The 23,515-nt window shown below is 39.9% G+C and overlaps 1 protein-coding gene across 5 annotated transcripts in view; it reads left to right on the top strand.

Annotated features, from left to right (window-relative positions):
• Window positions 1-22,586, top strand: part of LOC149691826 (uncharacterized) — a 99,391-nt gene extending 76,805 nt beyond the window's left edge. For all 5 annotated transcript variants that reach the window (XM_089869237.1, XM_089869235.1, XM_089869236.1 and 2 more), the window contains one exon: window positions 18,274-22,586. In XM_089869237.1, coding sequence (XP_089725363.1) covers window positions 18,389-21,703 — 3,315 coding nt within the window. In that variant the 5' untranslated portion in view covers window positions 18,274-18,388 and the 3' untranslated portion in view covers window positions 21,704-22,586. The remainder of the gene's footprint in view (window positions 1-18,273) is intronic.
• The last annotated feature ends 929 nt before the right edge of the window (window positions 22,587-23,515 follow it).

Here is a 23,515-nt window from a genome sequence, read left to right as displayed (position 1 = left end):
TAGTTATCCACTCGTAAAGTCGTGTGTATGTTGTGTGTGTAACGGTAAAAGTTTTTGTTTAGGTACTATGTACCTACCGGAGCCTAAACTCACTGAAACTTTGATGTTTTGATGTCTTTAAGAATGTTTAGTTAAAGGGATACTTAAATAAATTACTTTTATGGGATTTTTAACCAATAATCTTGAAAGAAACACGGCGTGAGGTTTTGAAGTTTGCTTTGTTATTTTCGAACCGTGTTTGAAATAGATTATTCCGTTAATTACAGACATGAGAAGCACACAAACACCATAGGGGCGGGGGCAGGTCACCTTCTTGGGTTATTTTTCTTGCACCAAGAAGCACCGCTAGAGGGCAGTGCGAGTTGGCAAGCCTCCCTATGCGTGAAGTTAACTTGGGCTCTGTCTGGGGTTGTCTCTTACTTGCGCCATGGAAATATCCTAAGAGGGCGACCTCCCGCCAGTGTAGGGCTACCATATACTTAAAATGATTTCCTCCATATCTGTTACCAGCTCAAAGTTACGACGTCCCAAAATCTGAACTTTCCTTAAATTGAAATTTACACTTTATATTAAGTCTCTCTCTCTCTCTCTCTCTCACTGGCTCTCTCTCACTCTCTCCCTCTCTTTGAAAATATCATGTTTTAAAGCCATCCATTTTTGGGGGTCAACCAGCCTTAGAAATTGGTAAAAACCACTTTTCATTGTCAAGGGTGCGACGTAACAAAATATAAATATATTTTTATTTGGAAAAGCTAGCGCGCGCGGGGTGAATGAGTTATTTTTTATGTATCTTTATATTCAGAACTAAAAATGAAGCTTTATATACTCTGTATATTCAGTATAGTCATTTCCATTCTCTCGTTTCTTGTATTTCGAAACAGTTACGACTCCCGCTTTCTCATTACCATATAAGAGCAACACGCATTCACTCTCCTTCTCGTTCTTCTTTTCCAAAGACGAAGAGAAAGAAAAAAGAATAACGACCCTTTCAGAAGATTAGGCCAATTCATTCCTTGAGTAGGGGAATGCCTAGAAGATACTTCCTCTTACGCCTATATTGACCAAATTTATAACTAGAACTATATAGCGAAAAGTAGCTCTCTTTTCCTAGAACCAGGAGAGAGAGAGAGAGAGAGAGAGAGAGAGAGAGAGAGAGAGGGAGGGAGGGAGGGAGAGAGGGAGGGAGGGAGGGAGAGAGAGACTAAGAGGGAGAGAGAGACTTCCGAAGAATCGTATCGTACGTAATATAACAAAAGAGAAAGAAAATGAGCAAAGATAAAAGTCTTTTTTCTGACCACGAGGGCACGTGCCAGTCTCTATCAAGAACATTACGCTTATTGGCCACAACATTCCTAACGTTCTCGTAGTTGTAGTCCCCCCTTTTCTTCCCGCCCATCTCTTTCCTACCTCTTATCCCAATCGTCCTTTTTTGAGATGTTAAAGGTGAACTTCAACTTGCTATAGTATACATAGAAAACATTCCTTAATTTGCTTAAATTTATAGATTTTTCTTTCGAAATAATGGGAAACATTTTTCAACTGTTGAATCAAACCAGATAAAAACTTTACTATACAGGGTGTTTCTGTCTGATTTCGAGTCGAAAATGTAAGTTTTATTTCCGTTTTTCAACAAGGGTCACCGTTTTCGAGTTATGATTTTGAGTGCTTTATGGATGACCCCTTAATTAAATTAGAAATCATTGTCTAAATAAGTTTCTTCATTAAATTTAAGAAGTCATTATTTGTAAAATACTTCAAACATAACTTGAAAACGGTGTCCCTTGTTTCAAAATGGAGATATAAGTTACATTTTCGACTCAAAAATGCTCAAGGAACATGATCTCCCTTAATTTCTGATAGACTTTTCAAAAACACCCTGTAGAGGACCGTGAAACGGAGAATTCAGTGTCCCCAATTTTCGAGGAGTTTGTTATCGTATCCATTAACAACATAGCATAGTCCAGACGTCGTTAATACATGTACCTGCTCACATTAACCACTAAATTGTTGAGATATAGATTCCGTGCGTCACCTCTATATTTTCCTGCTAAAAAAGTAACAAACTTTAAAAAATAATGACTGAATTAATCATAACCCTCTCATAGCCAAATCCATGCCGTGTTTTTTCACGCGTCTATTACATAACATAGTTAAACCATATTTGCGCTTACGATCAAGCAACACCCCCAGTTTTCTCGAACCCCGGTATAATAAAATTAAACTTTAGTACATGGGGAGTTGTTTAATCTCTGTCGCTAGATTTGATGGTCCATTATCCTATCCTCTTCTCTATATCTATCTTAGTGGTTTTCAGACCTAAGGCACTAACGTGGGGTTAGGCTGTAAATGCGAGGCTTAATTTGGTTTTTTTTTCGCGCCTTTTCTCGTGCACATAGACGTAACTAAGCAACACATACTCCTTTCGCGCCTTCCGAGATTGCGGGAGAGAGAGAGAGAGAGAGAGAGAGAGAGAGAGAGAGAGAGAGAGAGAGAGAGAGAGAGAGAGAGAGAGAGAGAGAGAGAGAGAGAGAGAGAGAGAGAGAGAGAGAGAGAGAGAGAGAGAGAGAGAGAGAGAGAGAGAGAGAGAGAGAGAAAGAGAGAGCTATATAGGCCCAAAGTCATTAGCCCTAAGAGACTCTTCCCCCCATCTTTGCTTCTAAGGGCCTTTTTTTTCTTATAGTTTTTCCCGCCTTTCTATGGCCATGTTCTCCCATTCTCTACTGGTGTTAAGCTTTAGTGGAACCAAGGCTTAGCTTTAGCCCTTTGCTTTTTTCTCGTACGTACGTGTTAGCTTCGATATGTTTGGTGAAAATGATGGATTACCTTTAGACGTCGATGGTAAATGATCTCAGTTGAACCAGATTCCTTATATCTCTCCCCCACTCCACTCCACGTCTCTTTCGAGCAAATTGCACCCCCTACCCCTTTTGAACTTCTTAAACAAGAACTTCTTTGGTAATGTTTTTTTCCTGTCCGTTTCCATGGGTTTATTTCACTTGGAATGTTCAATATTTGCTATTTGAAATATTGCGTAGTTCAGGTTTAGTTTTGATGTAAAATTGAATGGGATGGACTGCTGGAATTTGACTTGAGAAGTTGGGCTAGAAAGGGGAAGATATATTTTGGAGCAATTGAGGCGGAAATATTTCTTCGGAATCATTGCACCGTAAAAATCTAGATCCCCATGAAAATCTCTTTCGACCAAAGAAGTTTTTCATCTAGGCCAAGTTTTTTTAAACACATGTGTAACATATCGTCTATAGAAAAGTTCAATTAGTTTTGACATAAAGTTCATAAGATATGTTCCTTCCATAAGTTTGTAACTGGTTACAAACTGGAGCTTATCATGAAGTGACGTAGGTAGGTCATAGATTCGAGGTAAAGCGATGCCTGGTGAGGCGCTGTCAAAGGCTTGGTAATGCAGACTAAATAGGAAGATGGAACTCCTGCGAAACTAACCGAGTGTAGTACTTCAATTCTCGCTTGTTCTCGAACTAGCTCGAGCTGTAAGTCTCTCAGTAGCATTACGAAGTATAGGTAGTGTCATACTTATGGTAGGAACATATCACTTATAAACTTATGGTTTTGAGTACAATTTCTTTGGAGTTTTTTTACCTAAGAGATCTGAAAACGTTTGTATTGCTTGCCCCTGTATGTTTGCTTCACCTTGTACTTTGATGCTCAGCGGGTGAAACATTTCTACAGGCGCGCATTGAAAACCTATAGGAGCTTGTAACCCTAAATGTTGGCTTTCCTGTGTAGTAAATATATTCTGATCTTTAACCCATAATGAGTTCTAATATAGGCCTAGACCCCATCCTTTCAAATCGAATCGTTTAGGGGTCAATATTATCGACAGTATTTTTTATCTCTAGGGAGGGAGACTGAGAAATGATGAGTATACAATCATAGTATAGTATTTTTAGAGTGTTTACCATCAAGTCAGTTTTGAGATGGAAGCCAAGGCCCTAGGCACTATATTTATTTTTTTTTCTTAAGAAAGAAAGGGGTCCAGAAACTAGAAAAAGGAAAGACTTAATCGTGTTTGTCAAAGAGAATGAAAAGCCGCGATACTGGAAACCTCCTTATTTCTCTCCACTTCACTCTCTTGATCCCTTAGACAAAAATCTTTCCATAAGGACAGATGTGGTTTAGATGAGAAAACAGTTCAATTTAACTTACTTCTCATCTGGAAACCTTGCAGAATAGAGGTGAGATGGAAGTGATGATGGGCTGCTGAAGTCTCCCATAGTACCTTGCGGTTTGGTAGGGCCGTGACTGCTGAGTGCTGACACGACCCTACCAAAACGCCACTGAGGATACTGGGAGGAGTTCGGTGCCGCACTGCTGTTCTGTAGATGGGTAGGGTATCAGAGGCAAAATTACGACTCCGTCACACCTATTTACTTCAAGAGGAAACAAACTTTTTTGAGTTTATAGAATGATTTAACTTCGGAAAATGAAACTTGACAAAATATATCGGGTTTTTAATGCAACGTTTAGGTCTCAATGGGATGTATTTTGTCTTGGGTGTATAGATATTGTAAAAAAAGTCTGTGTGAGAGGAAAAAAACAGGCAGAGAGCGCGTGTCGCCTTACGTTGAGTGACGGCGGACAATTGAGCAATCACCCTACCGCGAGAAAGAAACCCGGGACTTGGGAAGAAACGTTCAAGAAAGATAGACGAGCTATATAGGATGGGTAAAGCAAATAGGGCGAACTTTGATAAGTGGCGTTGGCCAAACTCTAGCGACATCGAGCCACTATTTAATCATCCCCCTCCTCCTCGATCCAACAGTCCTGCCTACACTTAGCCCCCAAACAACCAGCTATGAGGGTCATACCCCTATAACGTAATACCCCCATGAGATGAATTTAATGCAATGATGTTTAAAAGGATGGTTGTAGTATTGGCTCGTTAAAATTAGAGTCTGAAAAGGGGGGGGGCAACTTTGACTGCGATATTTCGCCACGGAAATCATCTTGTTTCTTATTGGTCAAATAATTAGACCTCAGGAATGTACGTAGCTGTCCTATTATACTCCGAAAGAGGGCAAAGAAGTATCGGTTACGACGTGGAATGATGTTGACTAGGACTGATGGTCTTGAGTGTTCTCCGTCCGACCTATAACCCATTTCACTCGGAGTTTGCTTTGTCAAACATACTAGCGACTCTTCATCCTTACCATATATTTGACGCAAGGCACCCTATGTTGACACCAATCTCTCGCTAGAGTTGCTATCATCGAAGCCTTTGACTTTAGTGTCAGGCTAGATTGAGATTGTTTTTCCTATCTCGATTGCCAATGTACATTGGCCTCTTTAGGATTGGACCATTATTGAAGCTCTATTCGTCAATGACGACGACGGGCTAGGATAAAAAATAATGGGAGTAGAAGTTACCAAAGCCCCCTCCCTTCCATCGCAACTCTAACCCTAACAGAAATGAGTACGTTGGTGTCCAGTTTCGCCCATTAGCTGAGCAGCGACTTCTCCTAACATTCCAACGTAAGAAAGGGGAAGATAACCGAGAGGTTGGATATTTAGTATTTACCTTCTTTTCGTTTTGTAACATGTCTCCAAATATCAAATTTCTGTCTATAAGAGAACCAGAATTTAATACTTCATTCAATATAAATTAAAATTGTTAAAGATCATCTCAAGTGCGAAATGTTGGCAAATGTCCGGTCCCTTGGACCAACATTTCTGAGATAAACTCGCTATCGATCAGAACTACCCTAGGCCAAGGATTCCAAGAATGAAAGGTTCTTGTATAAGAATGGATGGAAAAAAGCTGGGTTAGAACCAAGAACCCATATAATACCCAAGAACATTCAAAAATCGCATCATACCCCATTTTGGTAAACATATAATATCGTGGAAGCCTAAGATACGTTCTCAAGTAGTATATTATGGGTTCTTGGTTATGCCCAACATCTTGAGTCGAGGATGCAATGCGTGTATAGTGTATCGGTTAAAGGGATGTACATACAATGTGTTAGATAGGGGCGGGTCTGTACCAAGCTTATCTTCAGTGAAATAGAGCTCTATTGCTGGACAGCATGAATTTCGTAGCGATATCAGTGCATTGAGAATTCGCATCGACATTTAGGCTTACAGTCACGTGACATTGCCCAATCACTGCGCCTGGAAATAGTAACGCTACTCCTTCAAAATATAGTTCTACAGACCGTCCCTTGACATCATGACTTGATGTACATTCTTATATCTTAGAGACACGTAACGTTAAGCAATGCATATTAAAGTTGGGATGAACTTTAATAGAGATATCTTTCTATAACCTGATAAGAAGTTACTGACTGCATGAAAATCGTCAAATTTTTTATATCGGAAAGGGGGGGTGAGGCTATGACATGATCACCGTAAAAAACACATATATTTTAGGGGATGTCTCAAGGTGTAGGTATACTATGTCGAAAGCTAAGGTAGATTGAAAAACATTATAATTGAATTAACCTGGGGGATAGCCTTTGACTATGGATCAATATTAGGTTGAGAAATAGTAAAACCAATTTTTAGGGTTTATTTTTTATCTTTTTATGTACTGGCGAAAGATGTAAAAGTGTAGTTGGAAATGTGCTGATGGAACCTTATGTTATTTTTACGATGGCATAACCTGAGTCGAAGACTGGTCTCTCTCTGCTAGTAGGCCCAGGCTCCCAGTACCATCACAGGATTGGTTGTATGATGTAAGAAATTTTTAAGGGATGAAGTGGGCTATATCATATCATTTTTAAATTGGTCGACACTATCGGTAAAGTCAAAGTCAAAGTCTCAATCCCCGTTGGTTGTTCGTGTTATCCTTGTGAATAAGTTGAATTGTAGAGACAATGGGTACAACGCGGGATAGAAAATGAGTCCTCTTTCCTTCACTCTTAACCCGCGATCAGTTTCGATTGACGCTCCCGGCGGGATTCCCTCTAGTCATGTCGAGAGACCTTTAAAAAAAGTTTGTCTTACCCAACTTATTTCCCGTGAGACCTTGCCTACAATATCAACCCAAGATTGCAATATTGTGAAGGGCACGCGTACTCTAAATCCTACTTCAATTCATGTTTACCTATTGCAACCTCAAAGAGAAATGCGTAGGGTTTTCAATGGCGAAGAGCAAATTTTCTTTTATCTTACGTATTTTTTAACGGAACCTCAGAAATTGGTGTCTACCTTAAGGTGCTCTGCTGGGTTGTAAGGGGAGAGATTCTGTTGGAGTTCATATAGACAAGCGCTTTCTATAGACTATTCCATTAATTACATACAGAGAAGTGTTCCAACACACAGGTATTTGAGGTTGCCCTCTTAGGTAACTTATTTCCCTGGCTCCAACAAGAGGCAACGACAGATGTAGCCTCCCGAGTTCACTACACGCTGAGGGAGGATAGCCAACTCGCGCTGCCTGCCTCTAGCGGTGCTTCTTGGTTGGCTTCACGAAATAACACAAGAAGGTGATGACCTCCCCTGACCCTATAGTGTTTGTTCTTCTCTTCGGGAACTAACGGAATTGTCTATTGGAAGCGTGGTTTTCTTGTGTTTTTAAATGACGATTTTAGCCGAGTTCTTACGAATGACATGTCCTTTAGTTTTTTGTCTATGGTTTGGGAAGCAACCCTGCATGCCAGACCTTAATATTACCAGCGGGGGAAGACCCGTTTCGCGTATAAACGTAATTCGGGATGCGACTCGAGTGGGAGAGAGACGAGTTTCGGCTTCTTTTTGATCTCGAGTTCTCCGTTCACGTATATACATTCTTTAGCTCTCATCCAGACGTCCAGGGATCTATCTACCTTTTGCTGTAGGGAAACGCTTTATGGGCTTGTGTTTTCCTTCTATTTGTGTGTTCCCAACTATACCCACGACCTAAGGGCGCGTTGGTTAAGTTTGAGGGCAAGGGAAGCAATTCTCTTAGGAATGATTTGTCAGTTCTTGGCTTGAAAGATTTCTACAATGTTTAATTTATGATTAGGCTTAGTAAAAAGGGGCTTAGAAAGTCACAGTATGATTAGGCTTACCTTAGCTTAGCATTAGGTTTTAAGAATTAAGTTACAGTATGATTAGGCTTAGGAAAAGATCCTTCGAATTAAGTCATAGTATGATTAGGCTTGGGCAAAGGTTCTAAGAATAAAGTTACAGTATGATTAGGCTTAGCCAAAGATTCTTAAGAATTAAGCCACAGTATGATTAGGCTTAGCCAAAGATTCTTAAGAATTAAGCCACGGTATGATTAGGCTTAGCCAAAGATTCTTAAGAATTAAGCCACGGTATGATAAGGCTTAGTCAGAAGATTCTTAGAATTAGGTCACAGTATGATTAGGCAACTTTTGGGCTAAGGTTCTTAGAATTAAGCCACGGTATGATTAGGCTTAGTCAGAAAATTCTTAGAATTAAGTCACAGTGTGATTAGGCTTAGCATTTGAAAGTATATTAGGGTTTTATATTATTTCTCCATCCTTAACGCGTCCTCTTGTTTCGCCAAATGATGAAATTGAGGTTTCTTTCATATAAACTTTTCTCCTTTTCTTTTTACGTGATCCGTGAGCATCATTAGATCAAACAGAGATTTTTTTCTTCCCCTTCTCTCTCTCTCTCTCTCTAGACTCTGTTCGTAGTACGTGTCCTTTTACGGTCAAATTTTATCTCATCCTACTTCCGTTTGACCACCCAGTTTCGGTTTTCGTGACCAGGGGACTAGACGGTCGGAGTCCGGAAGTATCTGGCGACTCTAAACGGAAGTCTACCGTCTCTCGCCTCACCGTCATTTCCGGAATATAAAAAGAGAAGGGGATCTTTCATTACGATCTCCGTTGGACCTTAGGCCTACTTTTATTTTATTTTTTTTTTAATATGATCCTTTTATCCATCCAACCTATGAAACTTGAGCCACACGTTGAGATTGGGGAGAACTGTTTCTTAGAAAGTGGCAAAGGATAGAGAGTGAGAGAGAAAGGTGAAATTGAGGAATTTGAGATTATCATAATCGAAAAGAACACCTTAAATAATTGTGTCATCGTCTTAAGGGTCGCCCCTGAATGCAACGCGATATATTACAATTTGATTGATGACTTCGGTTTCATCTACGTTTTATTTCGAGTCTATTTTAAAAAGCTTTTAAGGAAGAAACAAGAGAAGTACATATTTTCCGCTTTCCTCTTTTCTGTTGTTGAGAGAACTTTAGAGTAACTATGGAAACCGACTAGTTTCACCCCTCTTAAAGGCACGGGTCATTAGCTCGACATCGTTTGCCCCAAAGCTGCAGCAGCATCGTAGAAAGTGATGACAAGTCCAGCAGACGCGGCCTTCTTTTTCCCCGCCAAAAAAGTCACCCTTTGATGACGTCATTTCTTTTATTACCGCGCCAAAACTTTCCTTTCCTTCTCTTGTGTCTCGAGCGAAGGGTGTTTTTATCCAATTAAGGACGGGTATAGAGACGTTGGTTCCAGTCATTTCATTCACGCGCGCGCGTGCGACGTTTCCGTCACTCTCCTTGTCATCTTCGCGTTATTACCCTTTTCAAAGCTGAAACATTTTTACCACCCATCTCCCTCGTGCACTGCACGTTTCATCCTCCTGTTCAATGAATCACTAATGACACGTTGTTAAGCCTTGTTTTGGTATTCAGTAAGATTCTCGAGAAAATATATGCTTACAGCTCTATCTATTTTCTTCGATGGATTAAACAGAAACTTAATTACGCCAATAGACAGTGTGTAGAGTACAAGTGTTGCCAGTACTCATTTGTGACTCATCCAATTCAAAATGTTATCAACAACAACAGACTGAAAAGCTTGTAGAATTGTGTGTTCGATTCAGTAATTATCATTCAGTTCCAAACCCTCATTCAGGAGATGATCTAATAACAAATTACTGACTAGAATGCTCAGTTATAAAGTTAAGAAACGGTGTAGAGGAAATTTCTCTTGCTCCTTAGGTCTATTTTCGGCGAATTTTGGCCTATTTTCGTTGCGTAGTTTTAAAATAAAAAAGATAGGCTCAGCTCTCTTGGTAGATATAACTAGAATATATAATCTTTAGGGACTTTAGTAATTGCTAAAATAAATTAAAATCATAATGCATGAATTAAAAAAACGGAGGAAACTTCACGGGCGTGTAGTAAAGAGACCGTAACCATAGCAACGGAAAGACGTTATAATAGGCATATAAAGTAACATTATTTTTTTTTTTTCATCATCTTCAATTCTCCGCTCCATCCCGCCGCATCTTACAAGAGTAGCTTTTAAGGAAAAGGAATAAAGAGGGAGGTTGGTGGGTAGGAAGGGGGAGCAAGCGGATCATTTAGTCCATAGAGCGTAACCGTAAACAGTCCATCGCTTCCGGGAAGTTTGCCAAGTTAAATAGTCGTAAAACTTAAGCCAGAAGCCTACCAAAATGACAAAGTATCCCCTTATTTCCCCTTTTATACCCATCAAAGAGGTTTCCCCCGTCTTAGACCCAAGGTGAAAATAGAAATTTATTACTTGAAGTAGAAATTGTCGATTCCTAAATCAGTGAGCATGTATAAGAAGGAGAGTCGGAGTGACCAAGTTCTCCGTCAAAATCCCCTCCCCCTTTTTAAAACTGTGCACCGGGCTGTAGCTCGGTATCAGAGTTCTGTACATGCGCAATAGGCGCAACAGAGAGGGGAAAAATTAGAACTTATTACAGCAGTGTTTACAGTTAACGACGCTGATCTGTGGCGTGAGCCTCTAACCGTCTTTTCGTATTTACCCTTTTGAATTTCGTTCTTAACGGTTAACGTGCGCGAGGTAGGTGCGCGTGAAAGAGAGATCGGACTGTGCCGTTACAGTTACCTTACTTCTTTTATTCACCTTTCTATACTTGCACACTGCCTGAACCTACAGCTACTTACTTAACGATTTCAATGACCTTTTTTGTTTCTAAACTTCAGGTTGTGGGCATTTGGTAAATGGGACGTTTTTACACGAAGTAGAGACAGGAGTTGCACGGTTCAAACGTAACTGTATATATATATATATATAGGTATCTAGAGAGAGTCGGGGCTGGAAAGAAGGATTTTTACCTGTCCAAAGCAGCTGCAGAAGATACCCTCCGTTCACATCGGGATATTTCACCCTCCCCCTCTTCCTCCCTGTTTTTAACAATAAATAAGTCTTAGAATCTCTTGGAAAAGTATTAAAATGGACGACGATGGAGGAAGGGGGGGGGGACGATGAGGAAGTTTTTAGCTAGGGCTTCAAAATCTTGAAAAGCTATTAGGTTCTGGGCAAAAAGGAAAAAATTTCTTCTTTCAGATCCTTCTGAAGAGTAAGATTGCCCCGGTTTTCGATCCGCGTTTCTCTCTCTTTCTGTCTCTCTCACTCTCTCGCGCTTCTCCTTAAAGTATCGGAAAATGGATTTTACCCGGGCCGGTGGTGGTACGACGGTAAAAGATGTAGAAGTTATTTTAAAATAAATCCACTTTTTTTTTTTTAGTTTAGTTTATTTTTTCTCCTTCCCCGTAACGACAATATGATTTTTAAAGAGGAAATTGAATGTAAATGTTTTGAATAACGAATATCGTAAATTAACCGACGTCGATATCGAAGTTTTACTGCAACCGATTTTAACCGATTATTTAAACCGATGAAATCGATATCGACCCATTTTTTACTGATTATTAATATTTTTTTACCGACAATCAACAGCTTTTTACCGATAAACAACCTCTTTTTGCCGATAATCAATGGCTTTTTACCGATAAACAACTTCTTTTTACCGATAAACAACCGCTTTTTACCGATAAACAACTTCTTTTTACCGATAATCAATGGCTTTTTACCGATAATCAATGGCTTTTTACCGATAAACAACTTCTTTTTACCGATAATCAATGGCTTTTTACCGATAAACAACTTCTTTTTACCGATAATCAATGGCTTTTTACCGATAAACAACCGCTTTTTAGCGATAATCAATGGCTTTTTACCGATAATCAATGGCTTTTTACCGATAAACAACCGCTTTTTAGCGATAATCAATGGCTTTTTACCGATAAACAACCGCTTTTTAGCGATAATCAATGGCTTTTTACCGATAAACAACCGCTTTTTAGCGATAATCAACGGCTTTTTACCGATAAACAACCGCTTTTTAGCGATAATCAATGGCTTTTTACCGATAAACAACCGCTTTTTAGCGATAATCAATGGCTTTTTACCGATAAACAACCTCTTTTTACCGATAATCGACCTCTTTTTACCGATAATCGACCTCTTTTTACCGATAATCGACCGCTTTTTACCGATAATCGACCGCTTTTTACCCATAATCGACCGCTTTTTACCGATAATCGACCTATTTTTGCTTATAATAAACCGATAGATCGGTAAAAATCTCGAACCGATATATCGGCTAAAATACCATATGTGTCACCTATAATACCGATGTCATATCGGTTTGCCCCCATCTCTAGTCTTGAATAAAGCTTTGATTAACTGCCAATTTATAATTTAATACAATTCACCTTACATTTAAATAAAGTTTAACAAAAGTAGCTCTGAGAGAAAGCTTAACCGTTATTTCCAAAACACAATTAAGAAAATGGGTTAAAAGAAAAAGTGAAACAAGTAATGCTTGAATGGAAAAGAGAAATTTATGCTTGTTTCTATTTAATTAAAGAATGTTTTCGCTTGATAGCACCCTTTCATCATCTTTCGGTTCCGTCCGTAAGAAGTAGATCAGCTATAATAAACCCCGTTCACTTTTTACCTCTCCGAGTGACGTATGTCACGGAGAGGTTCTAATTTCGACGTGTCTGTGTGTCTGTCTGTCTGTCTGTGTGTGTGTCTGTCTGTCCGTTGTTACACCCACGTGACCGCGTTCGCAGTTTGCAAATCGGAGCAAACGTGTATTCAATTTCCAGACTGCATTTACAGTCCCGGAAATTGTATTCCACTTACAGGCTATTACTCCATTGCCTGTCTAACAACTCTGTTCATTTGTCCACCCCACATGGACACCAATCTGAACTTACTAACTTCTAAACACCACCATCTTCTAGTCTTTCGCCCATTCCACATCGACACCAGTTTGTACTTACTGGCTTCTAAACACCACCACCTTCTCGTCTTTGTCCATTCCACATGGACACCAGTCTGTACACCTGGCTTCTAACACCACCATCTTCTGGTCTTTGTTTTTGTCCATCCCACATGGACACCAGTCTGTACACCTAGCTTCTAACACCACCATCTTCTGGTCTTTGTTTTTGTCCATCCCACATGGACACCAGTCTGTACACCTGGCTTCTAACACCACTATCTTCTGGTCTTTGTTTTTGTCCACCCCACATGGACACCAGTCTGTACACCTGGCTTCTAACACCACCATCTTCTGGTCTTTGTTTTTGTCCATCCCACATGGACACCAGTCTGTACACCTGGCTTCTAACACCACCATCTTCTGGTCTTTGTTTTTGTCCATCCCACATGGACACCAGTCTGTACACCTGGCTTCTAATACCACCATCTTCTGGTCTTTGTTTTTGTCCATCCCACATGGACACCAGTCTGTACACCTGGCTTCTAACACCACCATCTTCTGGTCTTTGTTTTTGTCCATCCCACATGGACACCAGTCTGAACACCTGGCTTCTAACACCACCATCATCCTTAAGGTTAAGACATACGCGGCGATCGGCTAGGGTTACGAGAAACGTCTAGCCTTCCAATGGAGGGGTCTTCCTCCAAGGTTCACGCAATTGCGATGTTCTTATCTACAGCTGCGATTCGAATCCTTTATATACTACCTATTTGAGTAAGTCGAAACAACAGTCATATCCTTCAATTTAAACGTCAATATTAGTCAAGTCTCTCAAGGTTGTTTAATTATTCTTTTTTAAAACGATGTAACGCTCAATAAGGCGAACAACTAACGAAGAAAATATTACATATTAATTATATTTATTTTAATATTTAAGATAATCTCTTTTCTCAATTCAAAATTAATACGGAAAGAGTTAAAAAGCAGTCTATTTTTTGTCTGTGTGTGTCCGTCCGTTATCACACTAGTATAGTGCGCCGAGTTAGCGGTTCGCTTTGTTTTGATGTGTTAAGAAATCCTACAGAACCTTAATATTCACTTTTTCCATAATATAAAGTGAATATGTGGAAATCTTTTTCGTAATTACGATGCATTTAGTACATTTGTAGCTTTAAAGCTCTGTTTCATTTTGATATTCCAAGGATGTTTTTTAATATTATTATTTGAAATGGCTGTTTATATATTACTTAAGCTATACTACATCTGTATATAGAATAATCCTTGGTTTAGGTATTTCAAGACGAAAGCTATGGCCTCGATTCTGTCGGGTAAATCAAGATTGATCCGCAATAGGCTTAGTGAACCAAAGAGTAAATAATTGAGACCTGAGGTGGAGTAAACTCTGGGTTTTGATTATCGTGTCTGTAATGAAGGGACATTAACGGTTCAGAGTGAACCGAAAGTTAAATACACGTTTAAATAATCAAATTTAGATTTTATAATAGAAGAAAGCATCATGGTAGCAATTAGATCAGTGAAAGGGCTAATCGTTATCGGATCATAGATTTGAAGTTTTCATTCTTGTTTCAAAGTTAATATAGAACGAGTATTGATACTGTTAGTTATTTAAAACAGAATTGTATATTTGATTTGCGATAAATGATAAAATGAAGTTTCAAGTGTGTGACTCTCTGAAATACGGTAGGGGGTAGAGACGAGTGCTTTTTATTGATATCGTTAGTTACTAAATTCAATGTAGTGAAGTTAATTTTGGGATAAATGACAAGCGCAGGCTCTCTTTCAAATGACCGTAAACGGTTGGTCTTTCATAATACGGGAAATCAACGACAAAATGTATAATGCAATACAATGCAAAAAGGTCAAAGGTTATATTCTTCCGTCCATACTCCGTGATTGTTTTAACTTGTGTTTTTATTTTACGTGCCCAAAGAAAATATACGCTCCAGGAATGGAAGGTATGTCTGGGGGTTGGGTTGACCAAGGAACTTCCGGTCTATGCAATTTCAATGTAGCCGGAAATACCTCGGTCAACCGAGCCTGCCTTTGGAGCGTACTAGGAGGGGCCAGACAAAAATTTACACTAGAGGAAGCTACACTTTCCATTCCTGGGGCGTGTATCTTCTTTGACGTGCCTTATCTCCAAAAAAATAGCAACATATGCCTTTTTCCATTGCCATTTTCTTTGGAGTAATGTCACTGGAGTGAGAACGAAAATGTCATTAGAAATCTTATTTATTTTAATAATAACTCCTTTAATATTGCTCCATAATGGTAGATTACTAGCAGACAATGGAAAACCGAATAACTTTAGTCATTTCTGTGTGAATCTAAAAAATTTAGGCCGTTGCTTTTTTAGCCTGTTTCTCGGGCCAAAATGGACTTTCTTTATTAAAAAATGATATGAATTTTAGTTACAAGATTGCTTTGCGAAACTGTGCAAACTGTTAGCCAGCGTTAAAAAAGACATTTTGAAGCTATTTGTAGACGTTATATTGTAAGCAAAATTATTTTTACCTCTCCGAGTGACGTATGTCACGGAGAGGTTCTAATTTCGACGTGTCTGTGTGTGTGTGTGTGTGGGGGGGGGTGTGTGTGTGTCTGCCTGTTGTTACACCCACGTGACCGCGTTCGCAGTTTGCAAATCGGAGCAAACGTGTTCTCAATTTCCGGAAATTTCGAAAATTGTATTACACTTACAGGCTATTACTCCATTGCCTGTCTAACATCACCAGCCTCTGGTCTTTGTCCATCCCACATGGACACTAGTCTGTACACACTGGCTTCTAATCACAATCATCTGCTGCTCTTTGTCCATCCCACATGGACACCATTCTGTACACACTGGCTTCTAATCACCACCGTCACCTGCTCTTTGTCCATCCCACATGGACACCAGTCTGTACACCTGGCTTCTAACACCACCATCTTCTGGTCTTTGTTTTTGTCCATCCCACATGGACACCAGTCTGTACATACTGGTTTCTACACACCACTATCTTCTGGTCATTGTTTTTGTCCATTCCACATGGACACCAGTCTGCACACCTGGCTTCTACTCCATCATCATCGTTAAGGTTAAGACATACGCGGCGATCGGCCAGGGTTACGAGAAACGTCCGGCCTCCCTAAGGTGGGGCTTCCACCAAAGGTTCACGCAATTGCGCGGTTCTTATCCATAGTTGCGATTCGAAACCTTTATATACTACCTATTTTAGTAAGGCGAAGCAACCGGCGTATGCTTCATTTCAAACGCCAATATTAGTCAAGTCTCTCAAGAATGTTTAATTGTTCTTTTATAAAACGATGTAACGTTCAATAAGGCGAATAACTAACGAAGAAAATATTAAATATTAATTATATTTATTTTAATATTTAAGATAATCTTGTTTCTCAATTCAAAATTAATACGGAAAGAGTTAAAAAGCAGTCTATGTTTTTGTCTGTATGTGTCCGTCCGTTGTTACAGTAGTGCGCTGCGTTAGAAGTTCGTTTTGTTTTGATGTGTAAAGAAATCCAACACAACCATAATATTCCCTTTATCCTTAATATAAAGTGAATATGTGGAAATATTTTTCGTAATTATGAAGCATTTAGTACTTTTGTAGCTTTAAAGCTCTATTTCATTTTGATATTCCAAAGATTTTTTTTCATATTATTATTTAAAATGGATGTTTATATATTACTTAAGCTATACTACATCTGTTTATAGCATAATCCTTTCTATAGTCACAGTGAATACAAGCACAACGCTGCTATGTTGGTCAAATGAACTTTTATTTGTCAATAGGCCTAGTGAACCAAAAAGTAAATGTTTGGGTTTGGTTTTCGTTTCTGTATGCAGAGACATTAACGGTTAAATACACTTTTAAATAATTAGGCTTAGATTTTATAATCATGGTGGAAATCTGGGTCGAGTTGAGCAGAGCCCAGCGCTGCTGAACGCAGTTTTTGAATTTTGACGTCACGGTGCTTAGCGCTGAGCTAGCGCGGTCTTCAAAGAAAATGGTCGGCTTTTTGGATAACGTGACGTAAAACGCGTAGTTCTCAGCTTGGCGAAAAAACCATGGAGGAATTAATACAAATAGCTCTATGGGACTATAGCTATTTAATTGGCGTGAAACCAGTTGTTCACGCGAGAATTTTAAGAGATATGTTAGTTTCTAATTTTAATTATAAAAGTTGTTATCTATCTCTATAAATATGTTATCCTACAATTTTTGTTAAGCCTTGGTACCTTGCACGCTTTATTGCGCTAGCGTCATTTATAAAACGCCGATGACCCGTTTTTCCCCCATCGGATGATTTTAATGTGTACAAGTATATCATTATTGGATGTAAAATGTCGTCTGATTTACAGCAAATTTGCTATGCTTTGTATACTGCTTTAATATTTCATAAATTTTAACTTAAGAAACATTTCCATATCTGGGTAAATAAGTTTGTAAGTAGTCGTCTTGACTCGGAGAGGTAATATTTTGGTTTTCCCAACTTGTTTTCTTTCATCCATTCATTGTTATCGAGAAAGGCGGGGGGAAGGAAAGTTACTCGCTTCTCTTATTATTCTTAGTCCGGCACACCAGCCCCTTTGAATCTTTTATCTCGATAATTGAGCTGCCCAATCGGGAAATGCATTTTTTTTATCCTTCCGTGGCTTCATTCTCTAGAATCATAAGTTCGTAATCATAAGTTGTCACTGATTACAAACTAGAGCTTGTCATGAAGTGCATGAGGTAGGTCATAGATTCGAGGTAAAGCGACGCCTGGTTAGGCGCTGTCAAAGGCTTAGTGCAGACTAAATAGGATTTAGATGGAAGTCCTGCAAAACTAACTAACCGAGTGTAGTACTTCAATTCTCGCATGTCTTTCTGCTAGAACTAGCTCGAACTGTAAGTCTCTCAGTAGCATTACGAAGTATAGCTAGTGTCATACTTATGGTGGGAACATATCTTATAAACTTATGCTAGAATCTAGTAACGTAATCGATACGTTTCCGGTAAGGCTTTAGCTTAGGCCTAACGCCAGATAAAAAAGAATGTAAGAAAAAAGAAAATCTAGGGTACAACGTTGGTCCTAAATGACTTTTTTGGTGAGGGTGTCTGCTCGGCTGGTTTTTATTATGGACTCAACTCTTACCAGCTAAGGGGTTCTGAAAATGCGATTCTAATTATCTTTTTTTTAAACTCGTCTTAAGGGAGTTAAGTTGCGTTGGTAGTAAAGTTTTACGTGTTTTTATTACAGGACTATATCATCGTCGACTTTGGCTGAAAATGAAGCCACCTTGATCTGAAAATTTGGATGTATTTTAAACACAATTCAGGGAGCTCCCAATACGGAGCGACCCATACTCGACACCATGACGTGGTTTTGGGTCCTGTTACTGACCATTCATTTGGTTACGTCATTGGAGACAACCGTATCACCGGAATTACGGGAAGACATAGGGAGCGGTGCGGTAGTGGTTCCGGTTGACGAAGAATTCAAGTACCCGTTGGTTAGTACACCAGTTTACGAAGTTACTGCTTTTAAAACTGCGGGGCCGCTAATTAACGATGGAGATTTCACCAGCGAGGGACTGTCTATTTTACTACCTCCATCGACAGCCTTTCCTAAGGAGGCTAGGACAATCACTATTGATGGTGGTGGTACGGGGTCCGTCAATAAACGAAAGAAACCCGGTCGAAATCGGACCAGAACCAACGGTGGTTCCCCGAAAAAGAATTCAACTAGCTCTAAGAACCTCGATATTATCAGTTCAACGACGGTTATATCAATAAAAGATGGTTACTTGGTTACATCTGACAACCCTAAAGTGATTCCAACGAGTGGTCAATTGAATGATAACCCTTATTTCCACGGTAGTGGTGACGTGGAACGACCCTTCGCGTTCGGTCGTGGCGGTTCGGGTCGGGATGAAGAAAAGGGTAAACCTACTACGTCATCCCCCGATCCGAAAGTCGAACCTTTTGGTCAAGTACTGGGAGTACCCAATTGGAAATTGGCTAAAGAACAATGGGGAATTGCTTGGCACATTCATATCTACGCGACAGGACCCTTATTCGCGGGTTTGGTCTTTCTCGGATGTTTGAATTTAATCAGGGTCAAAGCTTCCACCAAATTACTAGGTGTGGGTTATTACATTACGCTGAACGTTCTAGTCGTTTTCCTCGGTCTTTCAAGAGCTTTCTACTTATTATTCGATAGTTATAATTCCGGAGGTCGTTTGCCACCTCCCATCCCGTGTTGCCTGTACGATTTGGCCCACCCTTGCTTATCCGCAGCCCTGGCCGTCCTGTTCCTCGCCCTTATAAAGGAAACCAAATTAGACTTTTTTCCGCGGTGCGTGAGGAGACCCGGAATCTTAGCCGCCTTTTGCATCCTCCATTTCGCGTTGACTCTAACGCTGGACGTCGTTTCCGGTTTCACTCTGGAGGATGAAAAGAGTTCGTTTCTGACCGGGATTCTCCTCCTGGTTTCGCGCGTCGTCTTTATCGTTTGGACGACTATTCTAGTAATCTCCTACTTCGCGGCGTTCAAACGTTTGCGCAAAGCTGCTTTGCGTAAACAAGGAGAGATGATACGAGTGACCTTTACCAAGCTACACATCGATGGGGCGCAATTGCCCAAGAAACTTCCTAAACCGACGTTAACTTTGTCGGTAAACGTGGCGTTACTAGCAGCAGTTTTCGGAGCCGGTTTAGTACTAACGCGAGTTTACGGTATCGCCTTTGTTGACGGACCCATTACTGTCGGCGACAAACTGCCCGATCCTTGGCCGTGGTGGATTTACCATTTCGTTTCGCGCATTTTTGAGATTCTTTCATGCGCAGCCGTGATTTTCGTCGCGTCGCAACCGCTGCGAAATTTTGAAACTCCGCGCGTGTCCGATCGAGATTCGGATACGTTTGTACCCAGGCGTTTGCCACGCCCCTTTTCCTTTCTCAGATGTTGTCGCAAAGAGATGGAAATAGACTTAGACGATTCGTATGACGCGTATTTTAGCAATCATCTCGTTCATTACAATAACCGAGGATTTCGAAACAGCGGCTTTAGCCATTCCTTAGAAGGTCACCATCGTAGGTGGGACAGTCACCGTACCAATTCTCTTCCCCCGTTTGACCAAACCAGGCCAAATGGGCACCACCCTAATCAGACTACTTCGTCTACCGATAAACCCAATCCTCGGTCCGCTGCCGGAGGACATACCCGCGATCATTCCACAATGCCGGTACAACGCTTGTCTAATGGGGCAACTATGGACAAGATCATTCTGGCAAACCCTATGACGCGTTGCCAAATTATTACGGGAACCAGTCGTTCCAATCGCTCCGTTATTGAAAACATGGCGGCTTGCGGAACGCAAGGGTCCGCTAAAATACCGCCTATAGTTCCTCCTCACGCGACGATTGATTCGGACACCAGAACAAATTCTAGCGGAAGGCCCACCTCAATGTTATTCAAAGACAATGGATTTATACGATTTAGAAGGGAAGATGACCCTGAGCAACCAATGGAATTGAGTGACGAGACCACCGAAGAAGATGGTAGCAGCGTCAAAGACGGAGACTCCGTTCTGGCACAAGCTGGGTCGGGTACCCATAGCCTATGCGAGTCTGACTTCGTTCAAAGTACCCTATCGCCCTTCTTCCAGCATTTCGGGCAACATCAACACCCTCAGCATCATTACGTTGGTCCTCCTCGCGTCAAACTCTTCAGCCGCTGTAGTTTGGACACGCTGGACAACAGTGGCGGCGACGCTTCGTCGGAACAGTTAAGCAATGTCACTTCGAAAAATGGTCACTCTAACGGCGCTCTCGATTGTCACTCTAAGAGACAGGGTGGCAGTACTTGTAGTTCCGAAAGCGCCGCCAACAGTTTCGACGTCACGTTCTATTTGCAAGGACTTTCTCGCCAAAGTACCCCCGCTATTCGTAGCGTCAGTCCTTTGGCGTCATGTCGAAGATATCACGGTGTCCCGACTAATTTGGATCTAAGCAAAGACCCATTACCTCGATTTTCGGACGGAGGAGTGGTTAATGTGGCTTGCGGTACGGAAGACGTGACACCGGACTCGGCAGTATTCATGGACTTACACTTATCAGACACTGATCCGATTGGTTTTGATAACCAGTCGGCTCAACACGAAGATAAACACGCTTATCACCGTGACAATTCGGCCTTCGATCGGTCCCGGTCGGAGGAACCACCGAGTTCCCCAACGGCGGTTCCTTGGAGCCATTCTTTGAACGATTTAAGCGCTTTTGAAGTCAGACGCGGATGGAAAACATCCAAAACGTGGCTTAATCGCCTGAAAGGTTCGTCATTTTCCCTGAATGGTTACGAACTTTTACCACCTGTTGATCAACAAGACGTTTCTGGTAAACCGGCTTGGGTAAGACGAGTTAATAGCGACCGACGGAAGAGATCGATTGAAGTAAGGAATCACCCCGGGTTTTGCTCCATGTCTGACGTTGCGCGAGTCAAAGACGGAACGCAGTTCCTCGAAAAGGGCATGATACAAGGCGATAGTGGACTTTTGGGCGACTGTCAAGAGTTGCAAGTAGATAGGGCGGCCCAAACGGATGATAACTACCCCATTAATTCCCTATTTAATCGGCTTCGTGTGGAAGAGAAAATTACAGCCTTTAATCTGATTGAGGAAAGAGACTAATCTCGATTTGTGGTAATTAGCAATTAGATTATGTAATTGACAAGCGTGGTGACCTTTGAACTCGCGGGCCAGTTGGCGGACGGGTAAGATCAGATCAGATGTTAGGCCAATAGGCAATAACCCCTGGCACTTTGACAGCTTTGTGTAAGTGCTCGGGAGGTAAATGTGGGAAACTCCCTATCATCATGATATAACTTTAGAGTGTATATTTTTGGATTTAAACTTTCCCAATCTATGATGATATCATATCAAAGGTATTTAACCTTTAATCAATTCTCTATCTCTCGTTAAATTAATTGAATTCCCTCCCCCCTTCACCCAATTAGGCGGTGAACTCTGCCTTTTCAAATGTAAATACATATCTTAAATTATTATCATTAAATTCTGGATTGATTGATTCATTAATATAATTATAAATTGATTATATAATAGTATGACTAAAATGAAATGAGAAAAAACAATAATGTGCGTAAAATGCCAAATAAAAAAATGTGAAGAAAAATAATATTAATTTACCTAAGTACTTTTAGATTTAGAAAAGCGTTTTTTGGTGAAAAATGTATAAAAAAAAATTATTATAATATAATAATTATAAATAACAATAATTCATGAAAGTAATTTAGAATTTTTGTTAATGCAAACCAAAAAATAACCAATTCTGTAAATTTAAAAGAAAACAAGAAAAACAAAATCTATAAGATAACGTGAAAAGATGAAATCATATACTTTGTAAAATATATTTAAATAATATTAAGAGAAAAAAATCTAGTCATTCCTTTTGCTGAGTGTAAGAAAATTTGGTCTATCATTTTGTCGACCTACCTTATCAATCATCATGTTTATATTTAACAATAAACTTTCCCCTTTTTTTGCCATGCAGAAATTAATGGGAGTAAATATTTGATGCCCTTTCTATTTTTAGACTAAAGTTGAAAGAAGAGAAAATTGATGTATTTCATCCAAATGGGTTCAAGGAGAGCAGTCCATCGAAGCAAACGCTAAAAATAGGTAAGTATCCCTCTCCCACGGTCCACCCCTACACCCCATTTTCTTCTGTTTTAAAACTAAATGATTTTAAGCCCAAAAGAAGTATTATCCATCTTTGTCTTTCAGTTGAAAAGAAATGGCGTTAACGATGATTGATCATTTTTCTTTTTTTATTATTCCCAACTGTCGTATATTTCAGAGGGGTTTTTTTAAAAAGAAAAACTATAAGAAATAGTACCCTTTTAAGAACTGAAATTAATATTTAAAGAGTTGCCCTTTTTAGCACCAAGAAATGAGTCTGATAGTTTTTCAATATTATGTCAGCGGGATGAAAAGGGAGGATGAAGAAGGATGGAGGATTGCTCTTTAGTTTTATAACGGAAGTTGCAACGCGTCGAAACTGGGACCTATAGTTTTACTAGGAGATTGAGCGTATTGATCTGTAGATAGGAATACATTTATCTGTGATGTATTTTCCGGTTGGGATGAATCGTTAGGTAATTACTGTACCCTCTTCCCAGTCTTTCCTCATAAAATCTTGAATAATATCATGAGCTAACATATTATTAACTCATGATAATATACGTCTTTTCCCACAGTTTCCAAGTGGGATTATATTTTCTTTGGGTTATTTTTTTTATTAAGACTAAAGAAATAGAGACTCCCGTTAAATTAGCCAGATTTTGCGGGGATAAGAAAAGCCAGTTCGTAAATGCATTAATTTATAAAAATAAATTGGTGATAAAACATGGAGGATTAAAAACGGAAGGGTGTGTAATTAAAGTTCGTATTTCTAGCGGGAAGTATGAAATGATAGTAACTTTA

This window comes from Phalangium opilio, unplaced genomic scaffold (genome assembly GCF_054372755.1).
Source record: "Phalangium opilio isolate 3A_F unplaced genomic scaffold, DU_Popi_V2 ptg000025l_1, whole genome shotgun sequence".
Taxonomy (NCBI): Eukaryota; Metazoa; Arthropoda; class Arachnida; order Opiliones; family Phalangiidae; genus Phalangium; species Phalangium opilio.
Note: the sequence above shows the minus strand (reverse complement) of the source record. Positions and strands in the feature narration are given on the sequence as shown.